The sequence below is a fragment of the Marmota monax genome, unplaced genomic scaffold (assembly GCF_021218885.2).
Source record: "Marmota monax isolate L192 unplaced genomic scaffold, Marmota_monax_Labrador192_F-V1.1 WCK01_AAM20220418_F8-fsc00041, whole genome shotgun sequence".
Lineage (NCBI taxonomy): Eukaryota > Metazoa > Chordata > Mammalia > Rodentia > Sciuridae > Marmota > Marmota monax.
Genome location: NW_026695238.1, coordinates 9,079,556 through 9,098,011, shown reverse-complemented (window position 1 = coordinate 9,098,011; position 18,456 = coordinate 9,079,556). Strand labels below are relative to the sequence as shown.

Below are 18,456 nucleotides of genomic sequence, written 5' to 3'. Positions count from 1 at the left end.
AACATCAGAATATGCCAAGTGGTATACTTAGCTCCAAATCAAAGACAAAATGCAATTTACTAATTAAAATAATGGATTTTAAATGCTGGCCTTTTTTATAAAAGTCTTCCTTGTACATCTTATTCAAAGTGCTTTTCTTTAAAAAAAAAAAAAAGTGATTTTTTTTTTTTTTTTTTTTTCCGTCTGCTTCCCGGAAAGCTAGTTATATTCATATTCTAGCATGGACATGAATATTCTGTTATTTGTTGCAAATATGGGCATTACTGAGAATAACTTTTAACTGGAGGCAAGTCTTTCAAGCAGAGATTCATCTTTGGGGGGGTTGATTTGCCTTCTATCAACTCATGATTAAATTAATTTCAAGGCAACCCATACATTTATAATGGAGACATTTTCTTCAGGCTACCTCACAGTTGGACAGAAGGCTTGGAGCGATTTTATTAGCATGCTCAGGCTCCACTTTAGCCATTTCAATAGTTACATTAAACCTGTTCTCCCAGAGACATCGCATTTTTAGTCACAAAAAGAAATACCCCTTGACTCCTAGCCTTGATCCACAATGGTTTCTTTTTCTTATCTGTTTTTTTTTAAATATTTTTAAAAAGCCATCAAAATTAAAACATTGAGAATATCCTTCAATACCCTAACCAACAAAAGAAATAGCCCTAGAACAGAGAACATATAACCATCTCTAAATATTTAACAGTAGTTCTAAGAGAAAGATTACCTTGAAGTGTCCAAAGGGTTTCCTCTAAATCATTCAGTTGTCACAGGACTGGGTATGTGGAAGGTTCACTTTTCACAGAGTTTTGTTCTTGTGCTGACTAGCTCATATGCAGCTGTATTCTGAAAAGCCCCTCCTCTTGCCAACATCTGTCTATTTATTTGATATGTTGAACAGGCACTGTGCTTCTTAGAACGTAAAGTAAGCGCAAGGTCCAGGCTATAATTAAAGTTCAAACAACCAGCAATACAAAGAGCTCTAGAAGAAGTATGGGAGGAGAGTGTGGAGGAGGCTTACCTGGAGAGGAGACTTAACCACCACCGCCCCCCCCCCCATGCTGCCTCTAATCTGTCCTGGTAGGTGACTGAATGAGAAGTCAAGGATCACCACCATTACAAACATAAGCATAAGGTAAATTGTAAGTTGATGAGTTCTGAAATTCAGATTAATGACCTTAGGGCAGTTAGTGACCTCTACTGAAAACACGAGGCCAGCAAGAGAGATGCCACATTTGCATGGAAGTGTCCTTAGATACACGTTCAACAAAATTATTCACTTTCATCACCAGCACTCAAAAATATATAAATTAAGCTATTAAGAATCAGTTTCGCAAATATGGTTTCTGCCTCAAAAAAAGAGGAATCAGTGAGGGATGGATAAAGCAAGTTTTTGAATTTTCTCTTCTAATCATATGATTCTATGAATAAGAACCTCCCATGCATTTGGTACTATGATCAAAATTACTCCCACGCTTGAATATATTGTTTAGCATTGACAAAGACAATCCGGATGCACAATTTTAACATAAAAACAAGCAAAGCAGCTTGTGGCCCTCTGAAATGATTAATAAAAAAGTGATTTGAATTAATCACAAACACACGAGGAAGCCAAAATTAGAGAGGGTTATTAAGATACTGTCTGCTGTTTAATCTCGCCCCTTATCAACACATTAACCTTGTTTTCTCTGCCTGAGCACTAAGTCCTACAGAAAATTAGGTCAGAAACTCACATCAGATCAGATCAGTGGAATCATTGCGTGCAGCCAGACCCTGAGGAGCTGCAGCTTTGAGTTTACTTGTGGATGGTGTGGCTAAGGGCTTTTTCCTGTGCTTGGAGAAGCAGGGGACCTGGGGCCAGCTGCAGAGCACTTCCCCACCATACTCTAAGTCTGGCTGTACAGTATTCCTAACATTTGAGCACTGTGTTTCTGAACCTTTGTTCATTTAACTCTCTTCAACCACCTGTGCAATGATGCTTCAACACCTCTTTTCATATACATATAGGATGCTTCATTTTTTCTACAAATCCCCAAGGAAAACAAATCCAATGAGATTAGCTATTTGTGAACAAAGTAGCGATTTGAGCTGCACCCAATGAGCACATCATTCACTAAACTGCACTTCAATAAATGTTCCCGACTTCCACAGTCTTCTGCCACCAATCATGGTATGATTCCAGAAACCATAGAAATCTAAAGATTTATGTTACAGCTAATATTTCTCCAGGAGCTCTTAGTGTAATTATGTGTTTGGGGAAAGAAATCATTTAAAATAATAACCAGTTCACTACTTTGTCACAACCATTTGCTTTTGGGGAAGCAACGTGTTAATAAAATAAAGGCAAATATTATTTTTTCTAATGACCCAAAGGATGAACATGATTCTCTATGCAAAACAGAACTCTGAAACCCTCAAATATAAATAACTTTCAAATATACCTACTAATAGGAAATTGTGTGTGTTTTTTTAAGAGAAGCTGTAAGTAATCTAATTCCATTTCTGACTGTCACTTTTAAAGAGGAAATATAACCTCAGATAGATCCCTTGAGGGCATCCACAGGGAATAGAAACGTTGCTAATCAGCCTAAGTAGTCCTTTGTGTCAAAACCACTTTGCTAAATTCTAGAGCTGTCTTCCAGACTCGCAATGTTTAGGGAAATTTCACTAATGTAGCATTTGCATTATCAGGGGAAAAAAAAAAAAACATCCAGCCCCTTTCCTATAATAAAATTATTGTCAGAAATATATGTTCTGGGAAAAAATTTTAGTTTCAGGGATATTTCCTTGTTTCCAAAATACTATGACCAATAACAAAATGGAGATGGTGCAGGGGCTGGTTCCAGAATTCAGAAAGAAAATATATTTGAAGGGAATCCTAAATGCTAATCATACTTTGGGTGTGTAGGATCATCTTTTGATTGGCCATAACCTTCAATGAATATCCTGACCCAATGGCCTGAACACAAGATTGCTCATAGTGAACGTCCAGGGGACCTAACAGGTACATGAAGGTCATCCTTACAGAATACAGCCAGACTCTGTTCTCACTGGTCAGTTCCCTTCCTGTTGGCTGGTCTCTGAGCCAAGTCAATGATTCAGTACACTCTCAAGCCTGTTTCTTACTTTTCCCCTACTCACGTGACAAATAGGATTTTGTAATCCATCTAGAGTGAACTTAGTTGGAAGCTATGGGTTTTGCATGCTTGTTTTCTTATAGTTTTTTTTAATGAAAAATTAATTTCATTTAACAGTGCCTGCACAAAACCATTAGGATTTTAAAAGCAGAAAAGATGAACCACAGAAAGAATTTTTTAAAATTCCCCATTAATTTTTCCCCCTGTTAAGTCTTTCTTTCACACCAAATGTTATTTGGAGCTGTTAAGAAGAACACTAACAGCATCACTTTTTATTTATTTAGTATTTTTCACCGAACCAGCTTTTTCAGTAAAATCCCATGTGAGAAATGGAAGTGAAGGCATAAGAAAGTTAATAGTGACAAGGGGCTCAAGTTTGTTTAAAAATAAGGAATTTGGCTTAGAAAGTCTAAGTGACTTAGATTGTTGAGAAAGCGATGAGGATATTCTCTTTCTAAGAGCTCAGTGTTTTAAGCTTGCCAGCTTCAGCACAAAAGGCATTTCAGCACATATGTGATCCAGAAGGTCAATCATATGAAATCCTATTTCAATTTTTTAAGCAATCCTTGGAAGTCTGCACATTTCTGAAATTGCAACTGGCATATTTCACAGAGAATTATCATCAATGCCTTTTCAAGGTCAAACATCCTTCCTCTTTAGAATTTTGGCATTTATAGCCTATATATTAAATCATAGTATTTATTTTAAAAGGCATTCAGGAGAGACATTAAATAAGTTTAATTAATTAGACTGTGTTCATTAATGCCATGTTGAATTTTCTTTACTTGACATAAACTGCATGGGAAAATATATGACAATATGTGTTAGATTTGGCTGAGAGTATTCTGCATCTGTTACCATTTCTGGAACCCCTGAACACCTATGTAAGGCTTTGGACTCTCTCAAAGAATTAAAAATACATTTCTTATTAGAAAAGTTAAGTCATCTGAAATGTATGTTAAGGGGACAAAAAAAAGATTATTATTACTTTCAAATTGTCAAAATCTCAGGACACTGGTTGCCTTGTGAATAAAATAAAACTGAATTTGTACATTACTATAAATGCTGAGACTGCACCACCTGATGAGATACCCTCTCCCTAGGCAGTGCCAGAGGTCTTTAAGCCCCGCTCCTCTTACCATCCAATCATAGCTTATCTGATTTCTTTCTCTTTTCTCTGGGTAGCTGTCTCCCCCAATGATATCCAGAGACATCTACGCCCTCATGCTGTGCATGATTTTGCTTTGGGGGTGGTGAGGCAGGGGAGGACAAAGGAAATCAGAAAAGCATCAACAATTTTGGAAAGGCTCTAATAGTATTCTGAGATATTTGTACTTTCAACAAAAATTTCAGAAAAGGATGTGGGGTAGGGCAAATGAGAGAGAGCAGAAAGAGTTGTAGAAAGCATCTACAACTGTACTGCATCTTTCCATTCCTGGCACATGTAACAATTACAAGGACACTAATGGACCGTCCTTTGGGCTACAACTGACCTCACTCAGGACTGTCTCCTGTATGTCTGCCTGTTATTTCTACCATTAACATCCAATCTTACCCTGTGATTGCCTTTGAGGTGAGGGGTGAGTGTGGGTAGTTCCCAGGAAGTGAGGCTCACTGCTGTGGGTAATCACCGTGGATTGCCTTATCCACCCGGGCACAAAACAGGCTTGCAACCTTGGGTTATCTTCTCAGCACACTATTTTCCAACCAGAGCTTGTCCTTAGCCTCAGGCTCCTACTTCTACTTTCATTCTGCAGCTTTAGCTGTATGAAGCTTTGGGAAGGCAGGAAAACAGCACTGTTCAGTAATTTGGCCCTTCTGCCTCTTTTTCCACTACTTATTCTCAGATGTCCTGGTTTTCCAACACATTTCTCTTCTAAAGTTTGGCTCCTGATTTAAGTTCGTGCTATGGCCTTAGAGGACCAGGTAGAGGCCTTTCTAGGGTTAGTTTTTAGCCTGTCATTCACTCGTCACTCATTCATTCATCCATAAGCTAGAACACCTTTTCTTTTACCACGGGGCGGTATGTGCTTCCCAACTACTCAAGGACATGCTCACAGTAAATCTTCTTCCCTAAGTCACCAATGTTTCCCTTTCCATGGTTTCATTTATACCAACATATAGTTTTCTTGCTTCCTACTGAAACAAAATTAAAACAAAACAAAACCATAAATCACACTGGCCACACAACTACTATAATTGTTTTGCATTTTTTGACTTTGAAAGTCCTCAAAATAGTTCTCTATATTTTGCTTCAATTCTCTTCTTATTTTTCTTATGAACATAATTCCAGTGGGCTTTGTCCTCCCAAAACACTGTTCTTATTAACACCAAATTGGTAAAAGGCAACAGTGACTTTCCAGGCTTCCGTGTATTTGATCTATCTGCAAAATCCCTCTTCTCCAATCATTTTTCACTCCTCTTGGAAGTGTCTTTCCCTTTTGTGGTTCTTCTGCCCTCTCACTAATTGTAACTGCACTTACACTAGATACTTTTGCTGGTCCCATTAAATGAGCAATTAGATGCCCCAAGAATGAGTTCTGGGTTCTTTCATCACCTCTGTCTAAACGTAAGTACTACTTCTCTCCTCCAGGCTCCTGGGTGCTAAACCTATAGAATCAGGCTGTCACATTTATACCTCTGGCTTTGATTTCTACCAAAACCCCCAGATTCTTTCTCCAACAGTCTGTTCAGACTCTCCACTTGGGTCCTTAAAAGGCTTCACACAATTGACCTTCACAAATATGTTCCAACAAGGTGAGCAGGAGCTCCCCAATAATTGACCCTAAACTTGCTCATCATTAAGTCTTTGCCATTTCATTAGGTGAAAACATTATTGTTCAGTCTAAGCAAAATCAAAATAAAATAGAAAACAAGAGAACGAATCTTTGCTTCCTCTACCAACTCCTACATTCATCAATCAAATAATTCAGATGTTGCTTGTGTTTTGATTATTTTATACCAACTCTAATGTTAGCATCCTAGTCCAAACCACCATAAGCTCTTACCAATTAGCATATAACATGAGGGATGATTTTCTTCCTATTTTTTTTTCTTTTTTTCCCCTCTATTCTCAAACTGAGAGTAGTTCAATCAGCTTCTGTTTAGGAGGTGGGGTGATGGGGAAGTAAATGTGCTCAGATCATTTGGCTGCTTTTCAATTCAATGTGTGTCCTGAGCTGTCTTTATTTTCATGCTTTCTATTATAATTCTGGAAAGTACTGCTTATTAATCCAGTAGAGACCAACTCAAAGTTCACATAATTCGGTTTTCCAGACCTCACCTGTGTAGTGACAGGGTTTCACCATGTCTCCATTTATACAAATTCTTGCTTTGTGTGTCTTGGACTTTCAACTTCCTCTGCACTGTTGGTTATGTGTCTTAGAACACCTGACAGTAAGCCATCTAAAAATTAGCCATTTCTATTATTAGTGTCTATAGATCTTTAGATAGAAATATGCTGAATATTATTAATGAAACAGGAGATGTTAGTATGGATAAATATAGTATTATGGAGCCCATGTATGCCCTGTAAATTCTAATAGAATGATTCAGCAAATAATTTCATTTATATGTTTATAAAAAGAAGTAGTTGTTGAGTTTTAACACCAAAATTAGGAAACTCCAGATTGTAGAGCTGAAGTTACTTAGAAATCATGTTGGCCATTATTTCTGTTTAGAATTTTGAAAAACTCAAATTTGAAACCAAAGTAAAATGCTCACCTACAGGAGACCATCAGAAATAGTCTGAGTGGGGAGGGGATTCTTAAGGGCATTTAGGTGTGAGAAATGGTAGAAATAAAAACCAACACAGTCCCCAACAACAAGTGAATTCATTTTAAAGATTAACATGTGCATTGTGAAAATGTTTATCAACTACATAATTGTGCAAATATTTTTAGACCTAGTAATAGAATACATTCCCATTTTAATAGTCCACAAGAACATACTCTTTCAAAATAGTCTTCCACAACACTTCTTTCTAGTGTTTTTTCTAAACTCTCTCTCATATAAAATTAATTTTCACAAAATATTGGAGTGACACAATCTTACTCTTAGCTTAGTTCCCTATAAGCATAAATAACTTATCTTAAAATAATATTTTATGTCATAATATTCACACAGACTATACAAAATATTAATACCAAATTAGAGGAAAAAAATCTAGCATGAAATACAAAAATAGCTTATTTTCAGTTACCTGGCTAACTGATGAAATTATTTCCTATGTTATATTTTTACATTTAGCAAATAGATTCACTGAAGAAGCAGGACTCCATCAAACACAACAGGTGTGTACATGTACCATGGGCAAATATATGCTTAAAACACTAACATTCTCTTGAAAAACCAAAACTTATTCCTTCTTTTGGTGCCTGTGCCCCAGGACACTTAACCTCAATTTTGTTTGTTTGTTTGTTTGTTTGTTTGTTTCAAGGGATGAAACCCAGGGGCACTTAACCACTGAGTCACATCCCTAGCCCTTTTGTTTTTTTTATTTTGAGACAGGGCCTTTCTTAGTTGCTTGGGGCCTTGCTAAGATGCAGAGGTTGGCTTTGCCTCAGCCTCCCAAGCCTCTGGGATTTGAAAGGCTGCAATGCTAGGCTTATTAGCTTGGAGCTGTTAGGTTTTGCACCATAAATATAATTCATTTGAACTAACCTAGGATAGTTGGTACCAAACAAGAGATGGAAGAGCCGTTAAATTCATCCGAGAGCACACACTGAGGATTCCGCCTCTTCCAGAGGCCATCAAAGGCTAATTATTGTTGATATTTGGTCATATTTTGGGGAGAAGATGATCCATATATTAAGGTAAGTGCAATGAACAAAGGCCCTTAAGGTGGGGTTTTACATCAAACTTTAGCTATTAGAGGGGTTGTGTGTTCTCTTGTGCTCTTCCCCACAGGTTGTTGAGCACGATCCTTAATTTGGAGGAAGCTGAATTCTTTCCAAGCCTTTCTGAACCTCCACAAGCACCACACACATGCAAGTAACTTGTAGCTAAGGGAAGAACCCTGTCAGCAGGCTGGCCGGTGGAGCTGCCACTGTCACCTCCCCTCATCAAGTCCAGCCAACTCTGAGAGCCCTTTCTTGACCAGGTGATAACGTCACAGCCCGAGCAGCACTCACAGACTCCCTGGTGTGCAAAGCCCAGATCATGCTTATTATATTTACCGCTTTATGGCTTCTTCCTGTCTGCGGCGTTTCTCATTCTTCTCCTTCAGGTAGGCCAGGTTTGTTTCATTTCTCAAGCGATCGTTCTCTCGGGCAATGTCAGAGGCATTCTGAATCACTAGGCCGTCATATGCCTTCATCCCCATATCCTCAATGTACTGCAGAAAGGTGTCCAGAGCATCCTCCTCTGGGTGAGCGCTGGTCATCTTGGAGGGTATCATGCAGAGGGAAGGTTCCTGCAGAGTCAGAAGATGTCACAAGTTCAGCACAGGTGAGGACAAAAGCAAGCTTCAGTGTCCCTGACCTGTGTCTGCCAAGTCCCCAATGATTCCAGCATGTCCACTTGGAGAAAACATCTCCTTGGACATTACATTCCTCTAGAGTATTTGAAGAATTATTAAGTAAGTGTCACCTGGCTACCCAATACTCCCTCATTAACAGGACCAAGGTCAAAGCTACTAGACTAAGAGATGATATGAATGTGAGAATTTCTGTGTATGAAGATAGCCATTTGGTTTACATAATTAAAGTCATATTTCATTTTTCAAAAATGTGGGGGAGTTTTGTTTGTTTGGGTACTGGGGATCAAATCCAGGGTCACTTTACCACTGAAGTACATCTCCAAACCTTTTTTATTTGTTGAGATAGAGTTTTGTTAAATTGCTGAGGCTAGCCTGAAACTTTTGATCCTCCTGCCTCAGCCTCCCCAATCACTGGGATTACAGGTGTTTGCCACCATGCTCAATAAAAAAAGGGTTCTTATGCCAATAAGACATAGCAGATACAAGTTTCATTTAGTACTCACTATTGTAAGTATTTTTCTGTGATATTTCGTATAAAAATAAAGTTTTATTTGGGAAAAAAAACTTTTGTGTTATATGTGTTATTCTTGAAGTTTTAAAATAAAATTTATAAATCTGAATTATTCATACAAAATATAGCAATCAAAGACATTTCTAGTATAATTTCTATAGGACATAATCCATTTGTGGCCCCCTACTATTTTCCATAATGGTCCTCAATAACTGCTTCATATTATAACTTAGTTTAACTCAAATGCTGTACATCACCAGGATCTCACTAATCCTGGCCAGTTCAGTAACTCCAGCAGTGATAAATTGTTATATCATTGCTACCTGAGATTAAAGACTTGAGCCACAGAAATGATTTTTTTTTTTTTTTTTTTTTGGAAACAGGAATTGAACCTAAGGACACTTCACCACTGAGCTACATCCCCAGTCCTTTAATTTTTTTTTTTTTTTTTTTAATTTTGAGACAGGGTCTTGCTAAGATGCTTAGGGCCTCACTAAATTGCTGAGGCTGGCTTCCAACTGTGATCCTCCTACCTCAGCCTCCTGAAGTGCTGGCATTACAGATTTCTGAGAGATCAAAATCATGTCAAATCAAAACAAAACAAAACAAAACAAATTTTAAAACCATCGAACTTTCAATCAGTCCATTCTACTCTCACCTATAAAATTATGGTAGTAATAACTCCTACCTCCTGCTGGTATGAAGGTTTAGAAGGTGAAGACTGAAGATTTTAGAATGGAATTCAACAACAGTGTGCAGGTCAAGTTAGATCATGCCATAATGCAGGTGTAGGGAGAAGAATGGCAGCAACAGTAATGTTAACTGGATGAGTGTGGATGTGTGAATGGAGGGAGGGGTGAAAGGAAGAAAGAAGGGAGGAAATGCAAGCAAGCTATGAAAGCAGCATGCCTTGATGAGGAGCTGTCCAAATCACTGAAGCCAGGGGTCAGAGAAACTGTGCTTTATGCAAATAAAAATAGATGCAAAGTTAAATTAATTACATCCCAGTGAGTGCTCTTTTATTTTAATAAAGCTTACTGTCTTTGATTACAAGTTCACTGTTATATAGAAAACAGGTATGTTTCAATTAGATTGAAAAATCGAAAGCAAAACCAATTAACAAGGGGAAAATGATAGCCATTGAAAAGTTTTAAATTAGTTTATGCCTTTTATTTTCTTCAAAAAATCATAAAAGGGGTGTTTTGAAAGTATCAGTCCAACTATTTAGTGTAAAAGTCCCAGACTGCATTTTCATCACAAATCATTTTTATTCTGGACTTTTTAACAAGTATAATCATGTTTCACAACCTGGGTGTAGCTATGGAAGTTTTACTTCTTATTAAAATTTATTAGCATTACAGTGGCCAATCAATCCGTATTTGAAGCCCATCCTGAATTTAAGGATTTCCTCCACAATCTAAGATTTTTCTTTTTTTTTTTAACCTGGAGGCTGGCCTTGTTTATAGACTAATGATTTTTTGGGCTATGTTAAATTTTTATGATACTTTGTTTGGTTTTAAGCCCTAGTGGGTTGTGGGATAGAGACATTTTTAAATGGTCTTTTAATTCCAACTATGTAATGTAATTGAATGGTATTTTAATATCAGTTCACCAGATTAGATGCTTATGTGGTAGACATACTGCAGAAGAGGAAATTACTACTATAAATGATTGTCATTTCAGGGAGAGGATAAGAAAAAAAATATTTCTTAGAGAATTAAAGCATTACTATTATTGGAAATTTACTTCTACCCCACATTCAGCATGAGATATGCCTGGATTTTAAAAAAATCAGCATAACTTTATGGCAATTAATTTTACTGAAGTTAAGCAAGCCAAGTCATTATTACAAGGATGCTAGAGATAATGCCTCAGGCTGGAAATGATCACTCCCACTCTACCCTCTAGCAACACTGCATATTTCCCAGTTTCATGAAGCATTATTATCCAAAGGTTTTTACTTTTTCCCTAAAGTTTTCCTCCGACCCAGATAACACCAGTTATTCTGATAGTTTATATATTCTAATTCTTAACAAGGTTGATTGTTTACTTCTGAACATTATCTTTATTAGTGGTCTTTCAACTTGCTTGGACTTTAAATTATTTTTTTCTGAGATAAATATTAAGTTTTGAAATGGTGATGAAAACTTTTGAAATAAAAATAAACTCTAACATCTAGTAAAACTTCACAGTATGAAGATAGATGGTCCTGCGACTTGATTCTAGAGAAGTATTCCATTCCATTATTATTCATTTATTCAGGGAGGTGTTGAGCACCTGTTGAGAACCAGGCACTAATGAAGGCAGAACTCTGTCCTAGATGTCCACACAGCAATAAACACCATCAACGTCTGCACAGATGTGTGATTAGGACACAGATCCAGGTGAACTTCACTATTTGGTCATGCATGCTTTATTGTCTCCATTTTTGAGGAGATAAGCAAGGAGTACTTCAATAATCACAGGTAGTCTTCAAACATGAACTAGAACCCTCTCAGTGTTCACGAATCAATCACACGTTCCTGTTTACTTCTCCCTATGCAAAATGCACTTTGTGATGTGGGGTTCTCTAGGTCCAGGAAGGCAGAGATGAGAAGTCTGGAAGTCTTCCCTAAAAATCCCAACCAAGGAGTTTCTAGATCTATGACTTGTGTAAGTTAACTGACATCTTTAAGCTCCAGTTTCCACGTTAAAAAGAAATTTTTAAAAAATGGTATTGGAAGTCACTCATGTTTTTTAAGATTCAGTTACAAAATGCAAATGTACTCAATAAACATGATCATAACTATTAGTAACACAATTATTAGATGCTTTTCCCAATTCTTAAGTGTACACGTGATTTAGTGGTAGCATAACTCCTCAAAGTAAAAATGATTTTACTTCGAAACATAGGTGAGTAGATTATTTTGTACAATTTACTTCTTTAACCACATATGTGCAAATGGAGGCCCAGATACATCTTAATCAATTTCCCCACTCGGCAAACACTTGTGGTCAGACTACTAATCCATTGTCCCCCTTTGTCTACCCCTAGAAAACTAGGGCACTGGGACCTATGGACAATAATACTCTTTCCATCTCCCAAAACCTTGGACTCCACCTTTCCAGCAAAAGGGTATTTTTCAGGCAAATGATCTCTGAGTGAATAGATTCAAGGCCTCCCTAAAGAAAAGCAAACCTCATGTTAATTGTTGACTTCATTTAAACTACAATTTGATGCAATAAGAATCCACAGTCAAAGCAGGATCATAAATCTGTTCATCCCAGAAATGGCTGAGATGGGCGTGGAGTAAAATACGTTCTACACCAGGAAGTCCTGGCTGCAGTGTGGCTGTGGGATATTAAACCAAGTCCACTTAGGCTCCATGTAGAGGAGCAATTCACAAAGGCTTATCTAGCACCCATTGTAAGTCCACTTAGGCTCCATGTAGAGGAGCAATTCACAAAGGCTTATCTAGCACCCATTGTCTAATTTGGCATCATAGGAGACCCTACTTGATGAGAAGCAAAAGAGGCATCTCTTCCAGGTAGAATATTTGGATACAGCTTAACAGGAAAAAAAAAAAAAATCTGCCCCCATAGACCTCTAATTTCTGCATGGAGTAGTAAAAACTAAGAGGGTGAGATTAAAGGGGAACATTTGTTTTTTGGTGGGAATCTCTTTTAAATGAAACAGGATGTGTCTGCAGCCATTTCTGTTCAAAGTGAATTTGATTCTAGCCCCACCTCCCTACACTCATGGAGCATTGGTTAAAAACGTATCTGTGGTCTTTATGCTTTAGAATGCATCATAGTGATATCCCAAGAGTACAGTGCTGCTTCTGTTTCTTTGTGGCCAACATTTATATTTCATGTCAGGGACTCTTTTGAGAAAGGACCTAAAATGACTGGGTCAGAATCCCCACAAAATCCTCAGATAACTTCACATCGTCCTTTTATGCCTTTCCTCCACTGTTGTGTTCTGCATTCAAGAGACAATCCTGTTGTTTAACCTTTAGATTAAAACATGGCCATTCTTATAAAAGCTACAGCTATTGGCTTAAATTCAACTGGAGAACTAACTGTTTAGCTTTATTTTATTTTATATGTTCACTTTGTTACTTATATTCTGTTGACCACACCCTTCACAAAGAATACCTTGTTCCACTTCCCAAGATAATAAATTTCACTCAACTCAGCAAAGATGCATTTTAACTGGTGGTATTCTTACCATATCCTAAACAGTAAGCATTTAACTTTGTATTGAGTTAATAACCTTATTATTTTATTTTTTTGCAAAGCCATAAATACTTCTTTCCTGTTATTAACCTAAAGCTGAAAGCAACATTACAACTATTCCCACAAAAAATAAAACAACCCATTTCATACACATGTGGAACATAAACTAAGTGTGTCTGAATGGAATCCATGGAAACATTTAAAAAAATGGAATTCACTTCCTATCTTCTTTCTATAGCTACTGCTTCCATCCAGGGAATACAAAAACCTAAGGTACTCTATGATCCTTAGTGTTGAAAAGCAAAAAAAAAAAAAAAAAAAAAAAAAAAAAAATAGGGAGCTTTTTTGTGAGAAATATGTGTACACAAAAGAATTTAACAAAGATCATGCATTTGTGTGGCATATCCCCTTTGTCAATTAAGGTATACATTGAGTGTAGTCCTAATTTATAGAACATGCTATCAAATCAGGTCAAGCTTGAATTTCCCCATCACAGAAAGTTTTTGATAGGCTGTGTAAAGAAAAAAAAAATGTACAAAAAGAAAAAAAATCCACATGCCAGCTTTCCTCTTATATATACTTAAGCATTTTTCCATTTGCTTAAAATTCAGAACAAATCTTCCATTAGTACAGTTTCATGCATTTTGATATCAACAACTCTAGCTCCATAAGGACAGATGTAGACAGATTTGTCCACTGACTTATCAGGCACAGTCTTACTGTGGCCCTTTCATTTTTATTTACCAAGAACAGAGTTATGTACGTACTATTATCTGAGTTTACTCATCACTAAACTTATAGGTATGGTTCCTTTTTTGTTTGTTTGTTTTTTAAGTGTTTGCCCAGAATTTCTGAAATGAAGTTGTTCTCCATCTGAAACTTTGATTTCTCAAGATATAGAGTCATCACAACGCCCTTAACCTGAATATGTGCCACCTGTACTTTGCAGTGGGGAAATAAAACACTCTAGCTTGGGAGAAAATTGCTTCCTGATACTTAAAGTTCCACAAGAAGCTTTTTGAATTTTTAGGCCACAGTTAAGCCCACAAGATAATCTTAGGACTAGAATAAAGAACAATTTATTTATTTTTTGCTATTACTATGCTATTCAATAAGCATGAAAACCATAATACAAGGGGATACATTTCCAATGGACATTTTCTTCTTTATTTCATATTTATGTTTTCATTTTATTTGCAGATGGGAAAGTTCCCTAGTCTTTGCCCTTTATATATTTCTGCAGTTTTTGAACACCTGACTTAATGCTGTATGGAAGATATTAGAATTTCAGTTATTAAAATTTGATTTTCCCTCTCACTCTAATCATTCCGTCTTCCCTGAGATAGAAAATCCTATTTTGCCTATTAGTATTGATCCAGTAAAAGTTTCCCAAGGCAATTTCGACTAATTTTGTTGTTGTTCAGCAGAAGAGAAGACTCTTGTACATTCTGTGCATGCACTAAGATCAATTTGAAAACACATTGTGAGTGAACATTTAAGTATTTAAGTAATCAGCCTTCATATACATATGTAACATGTATATGCACACTGATCTCTGAAATTTGCTGACTTCACACAGTAGGATCAAATCAACAGACTAGATAGTCTAGTAATAACCCATAACCTGTGTAAATTACATCAAACTTGTTTTTATGATAAAATCTTATAAAACATTAGTGCTATAATTCCACTTTGATTATGCTCAAAATCCTCTCCCCAACTCCACACATGGTCATGCTCATTTTCTCATTCTCAGTGTCATCAAAATGCAGCTGTTCTGCCCAAAATGGGAAATGTTGAAGTTACAACCAAGAAAGCTTGCTGAGGAACTACAAAGGCACTGATTGCTTTTTTCTCAGAAAGCAAATTACTTTGCAGTGAGTTCTCTACTATCTCCCTTCCCCAAATGGGCAAAATGGGCATAAAGCATGTAAATGGAGCAGCATCACAAATCGAATCTCCCCCCAACTTCCAGGTTGTCATGGTGGCCTGCCGCTGGTCTAAAGAGATTGCATATTTCCACTAAGATAGGGGCTTGTGCAGAGTGCTAGTGGCTAAGGTACTTTTTGGAGCCTTGAGCCAATGGATTCCAGACGCTTACAAGGCAGTATTTGCAAAGTAGATACAGTCGGTTGTATAAATTGCTGACGGGAGCTACAACAGAAACCATCTAATTGCATTGGAAATCCATGATTGATTGATGGATTTTAAACAATAGTCAACCATCTTTTCTCTGGGATTTTCACACCTCTTCTCCCTCTAAATTTAACAAATGCTTCAAGTTCTTGGACTTCCTTTTGTCCTTTGCAAAGTTGGAACATTTTCCATCAGGTTTGTTTTCACTAATTTTCTCAACTGCTTATGTCCTTCACAGAGTTCCTGTCCCTGCCGAGTGGGATAGCATATGTTGCACTTTCCACAGAGAAACAAAGTAACTTCTGCATGTATGGCTTCTGTTTTCTCATTAATTCGTACAGTTAGCACTTAACAATATAACAAAACAAATTGAAGTATTGGTTAAAATATGAAATGTTAGGAAAGGAGTTAATGTTTTATTACTTTTTATTCATTATTTCACACTACTTGGTTATAAATTCTTGGATGTTAAAATGACTAAAACATGTAACCTCTTCAAATGAATATCCTTTTTATAAAACTACATTTATTACAAAAAATAGTTTTCCAATACCAAAACAAATTTATGACTTCCCAATAAGAATAAATAGCATTTTTAATGTAACAATTCTTCCAGATATGGAATACCTGCATCTCTTGTATTTTACAACATCACTTGGTAGTTGGAAAAATTAGAATGGAAACTCTTCCACAAAATAAGTAAATGTCCTAAGTAAAACCAAAAGTTCTGCAGAAAATATTTAAACTCATGAGAAAGCTTCCTGATACTGACTGAAAATACATTTCTCAAGGAGGTTTAGAATTGATCAGTCAGGAAGAAGCAGTTTCAGTTTGGTGTGTGTCTGGTAGTTTGGTTTTTCTGTGGTGTTGTGTCTCTTTTGAGAATGCAAAACTGGTTTCTAAGTGCTGGCACAAATGTGCTCAGAGACTGTTGTAAAATATTTATGGTATGGAATAGTGGGTAAAGAGCTAGCATGCACAACTTGAATGCCAATTAATACCCTGGAAAATATTTTCAATGCTTTTAATAATTCAACGTGGCTTATTTTACTAATGAAAATCTCATTTAACCATTTCCATGGTAATGTAACTCAGTGGGAAAAGGAGTAAAAATAGCCTGAGGCTCACTGGATGCCTTGGCTTTATTTCTGCTCCACCTAATAAAACATGCAAACTTCAGCATTAAGTATCCCTAACTAAAACCCATTCCATTGGTGGCTTGATCTATTTAGTTTTAGGTTCAATCAGCATGCTTAGAGAATCAGAAAAATGAAATACATACCAAAATTTAAGTCCCCAGGGAGAGCTAAGTGCAATAATCAGAAGGTGACTTCTGTGTGTCAGAGCCCTCTCACGGTGGATCTCAGGGCAGTTCTGTAGGAGTAATCCAGCACCATAAGAGACAGACTTGTAGTTCAGCTCAGTTTTTCTTCAATTAAAGTGCATTGTGTCTGCTTGGGGAAAGTGTCGAATCCCAGATTCTTCATCACTAGAGATCAGAGCGTTCTTGATGTTCTTCCTATCAGATAAAATGGCCTTTAAAGTTTGCTAGGAAGATGCAGTGGCAGAAGACAGGTGCTGGCTTCCTTACATCGACATTCAGAGAAAAGAGGGCATAGCTAATGGGTGGGGATGAACACACAGCCCCTCTCCTGCCAGGTCCAGCCGGGAAGAAATTGGATGATTTTACCCACTTTGCTACACAGATGATTACAAGATGCAAGGCAATCACCAGGCTGGCTAAGGTCCCTCATTTGATTATATTCTGTGAAGACAAAAATAAATGAAAACAAAAATCAGAAAGATCCTTTCTAAATGTCTCCTTTCGGCAAAAATGATGCTCTTTCTCATTGACACTTACATACAGAAGGGTTGGAGCAGCCTAGCTTGTGGCAACGTCCCTCCCCCGTGACAACCCGCTCTCTCTCTCTCTCTCTCTCTCTCTCTCTCTCTCTCTCTCTCTCTCTCTCTCTCTCTCTCTCTCTCTCTCTCTCTCTCTCCACTCCCTCCCTCCCTGCCCATGACTCCCTCCCTGCTTCTCTCTCTCCTCTCCAGCTGCCTTAGTCTGTTGATGCTGTTGCTGATTAATCAGGGATTCTGAAACAAAGAACCTACCTTCTGAAATAAGCGGTAATCTCTCTCCTCTGCTTCTGCCATCCGTCTGCCTTGAACGGCAGAGCCGCCAGCATTCTAGCACCTTGGATAGCTCCTGCTCCCTAGGCCCATTGGAAAAGGGAGAAGGAGCAACTGAAGAAATGACAAGAAACCCGAAAGCAGCATCGTTCTACTTTGGATTTCGGCTCCCTGGGGGCTCCCATCCTCATTAAAGGGCTAACATCTAGGCAGCAGAACCTCTCTCTTTTATCTAACTGAGCTGAAGTCTGATTACTAAATCATTAAATGAGAAGAGGGTAAAGAAACCCCTTCATTTATATCCACGAGAGCACTAATACAATCTTCACGGTGAAGAACAATGTGAATCCATCAACACATACAGTTCTTACTACAGAGGATATTAAAGTTAAAAGCTTTCCACCCCTGGTGGGGCTAATAAAAATGAGCAGCAACTTAAAGGGAACATCGGGATCTCCGTTTGATACCCTTATTTGATATCAATTTTGCCTCCACCCTCCCCGCACAGCCTAGCCATGCACACAATCACTGCTGACGTACTTCAGGCTGCTGCTTGGGGAGAGAGGGGAGGAGCCTTGTAACCTCATCAAAACAGCTTCATGCCACCTGCTCCCATGGCATGAGAACAAAACTGGCCCGCTTGGGAAGAACACGCAGCATTCACACACAGGGAACAAAGGTCTCATTCAGAGTGCACACTTTATTTAACTAAAATAAGAGGTAAAATGGTTATTGCACGGGTGCCCTTAACTCTTATAGACTCACTGCTGAAATTATTCAAAGTGATTCTGTTTAATACTTTTCCCAAACACTCTCCTCTTTCTGTTCTTAATATCTTATTG

At 37.5% G+C, this 18,456-nt stretch overlaps 1 protein-coding gene across 2 annotated transcripts in view; it reads right to left on the bottom strand.

The window, feature by feature from the left end:
• Nyap2 (neuronal tyrosine-phosphorylated phosphoinositide-3-kinase adaptor 2) overlaps positions 1-18,138 on the bottom strand; it is a 249,231-nt gene extending 231,093 nt beyond the window's left edge. Inside the window, exons 1-3 of one of the 2 annotated variants that reach the window (XM_058577456.1) lie at positions 17,597-18,138; positions 16,764-17,246; positions 8,315-8,550 (exon numbers count right to left, since the gene is read on the bottom strand). In XM_058577456.1, coding sequence (XP_058433439.1) covers positions 8,315-8,535 — 221 coding nt within the window. In that variant the 5' untranslated portion in view covers positions 8,536-8,550; positions 16,764-17,246; positions 17,597-18,138. Of the gene's footprint in view, positions 1-8,314; positions 8,551-16,763; positions 17,380-17,596 lie in introns of those variants that run through there. The other variant, XM_046439583.2, reaches the window with a different exon arrangement.
• Positions 18,139-18,456: the final 318 nt, after the last annotated feature.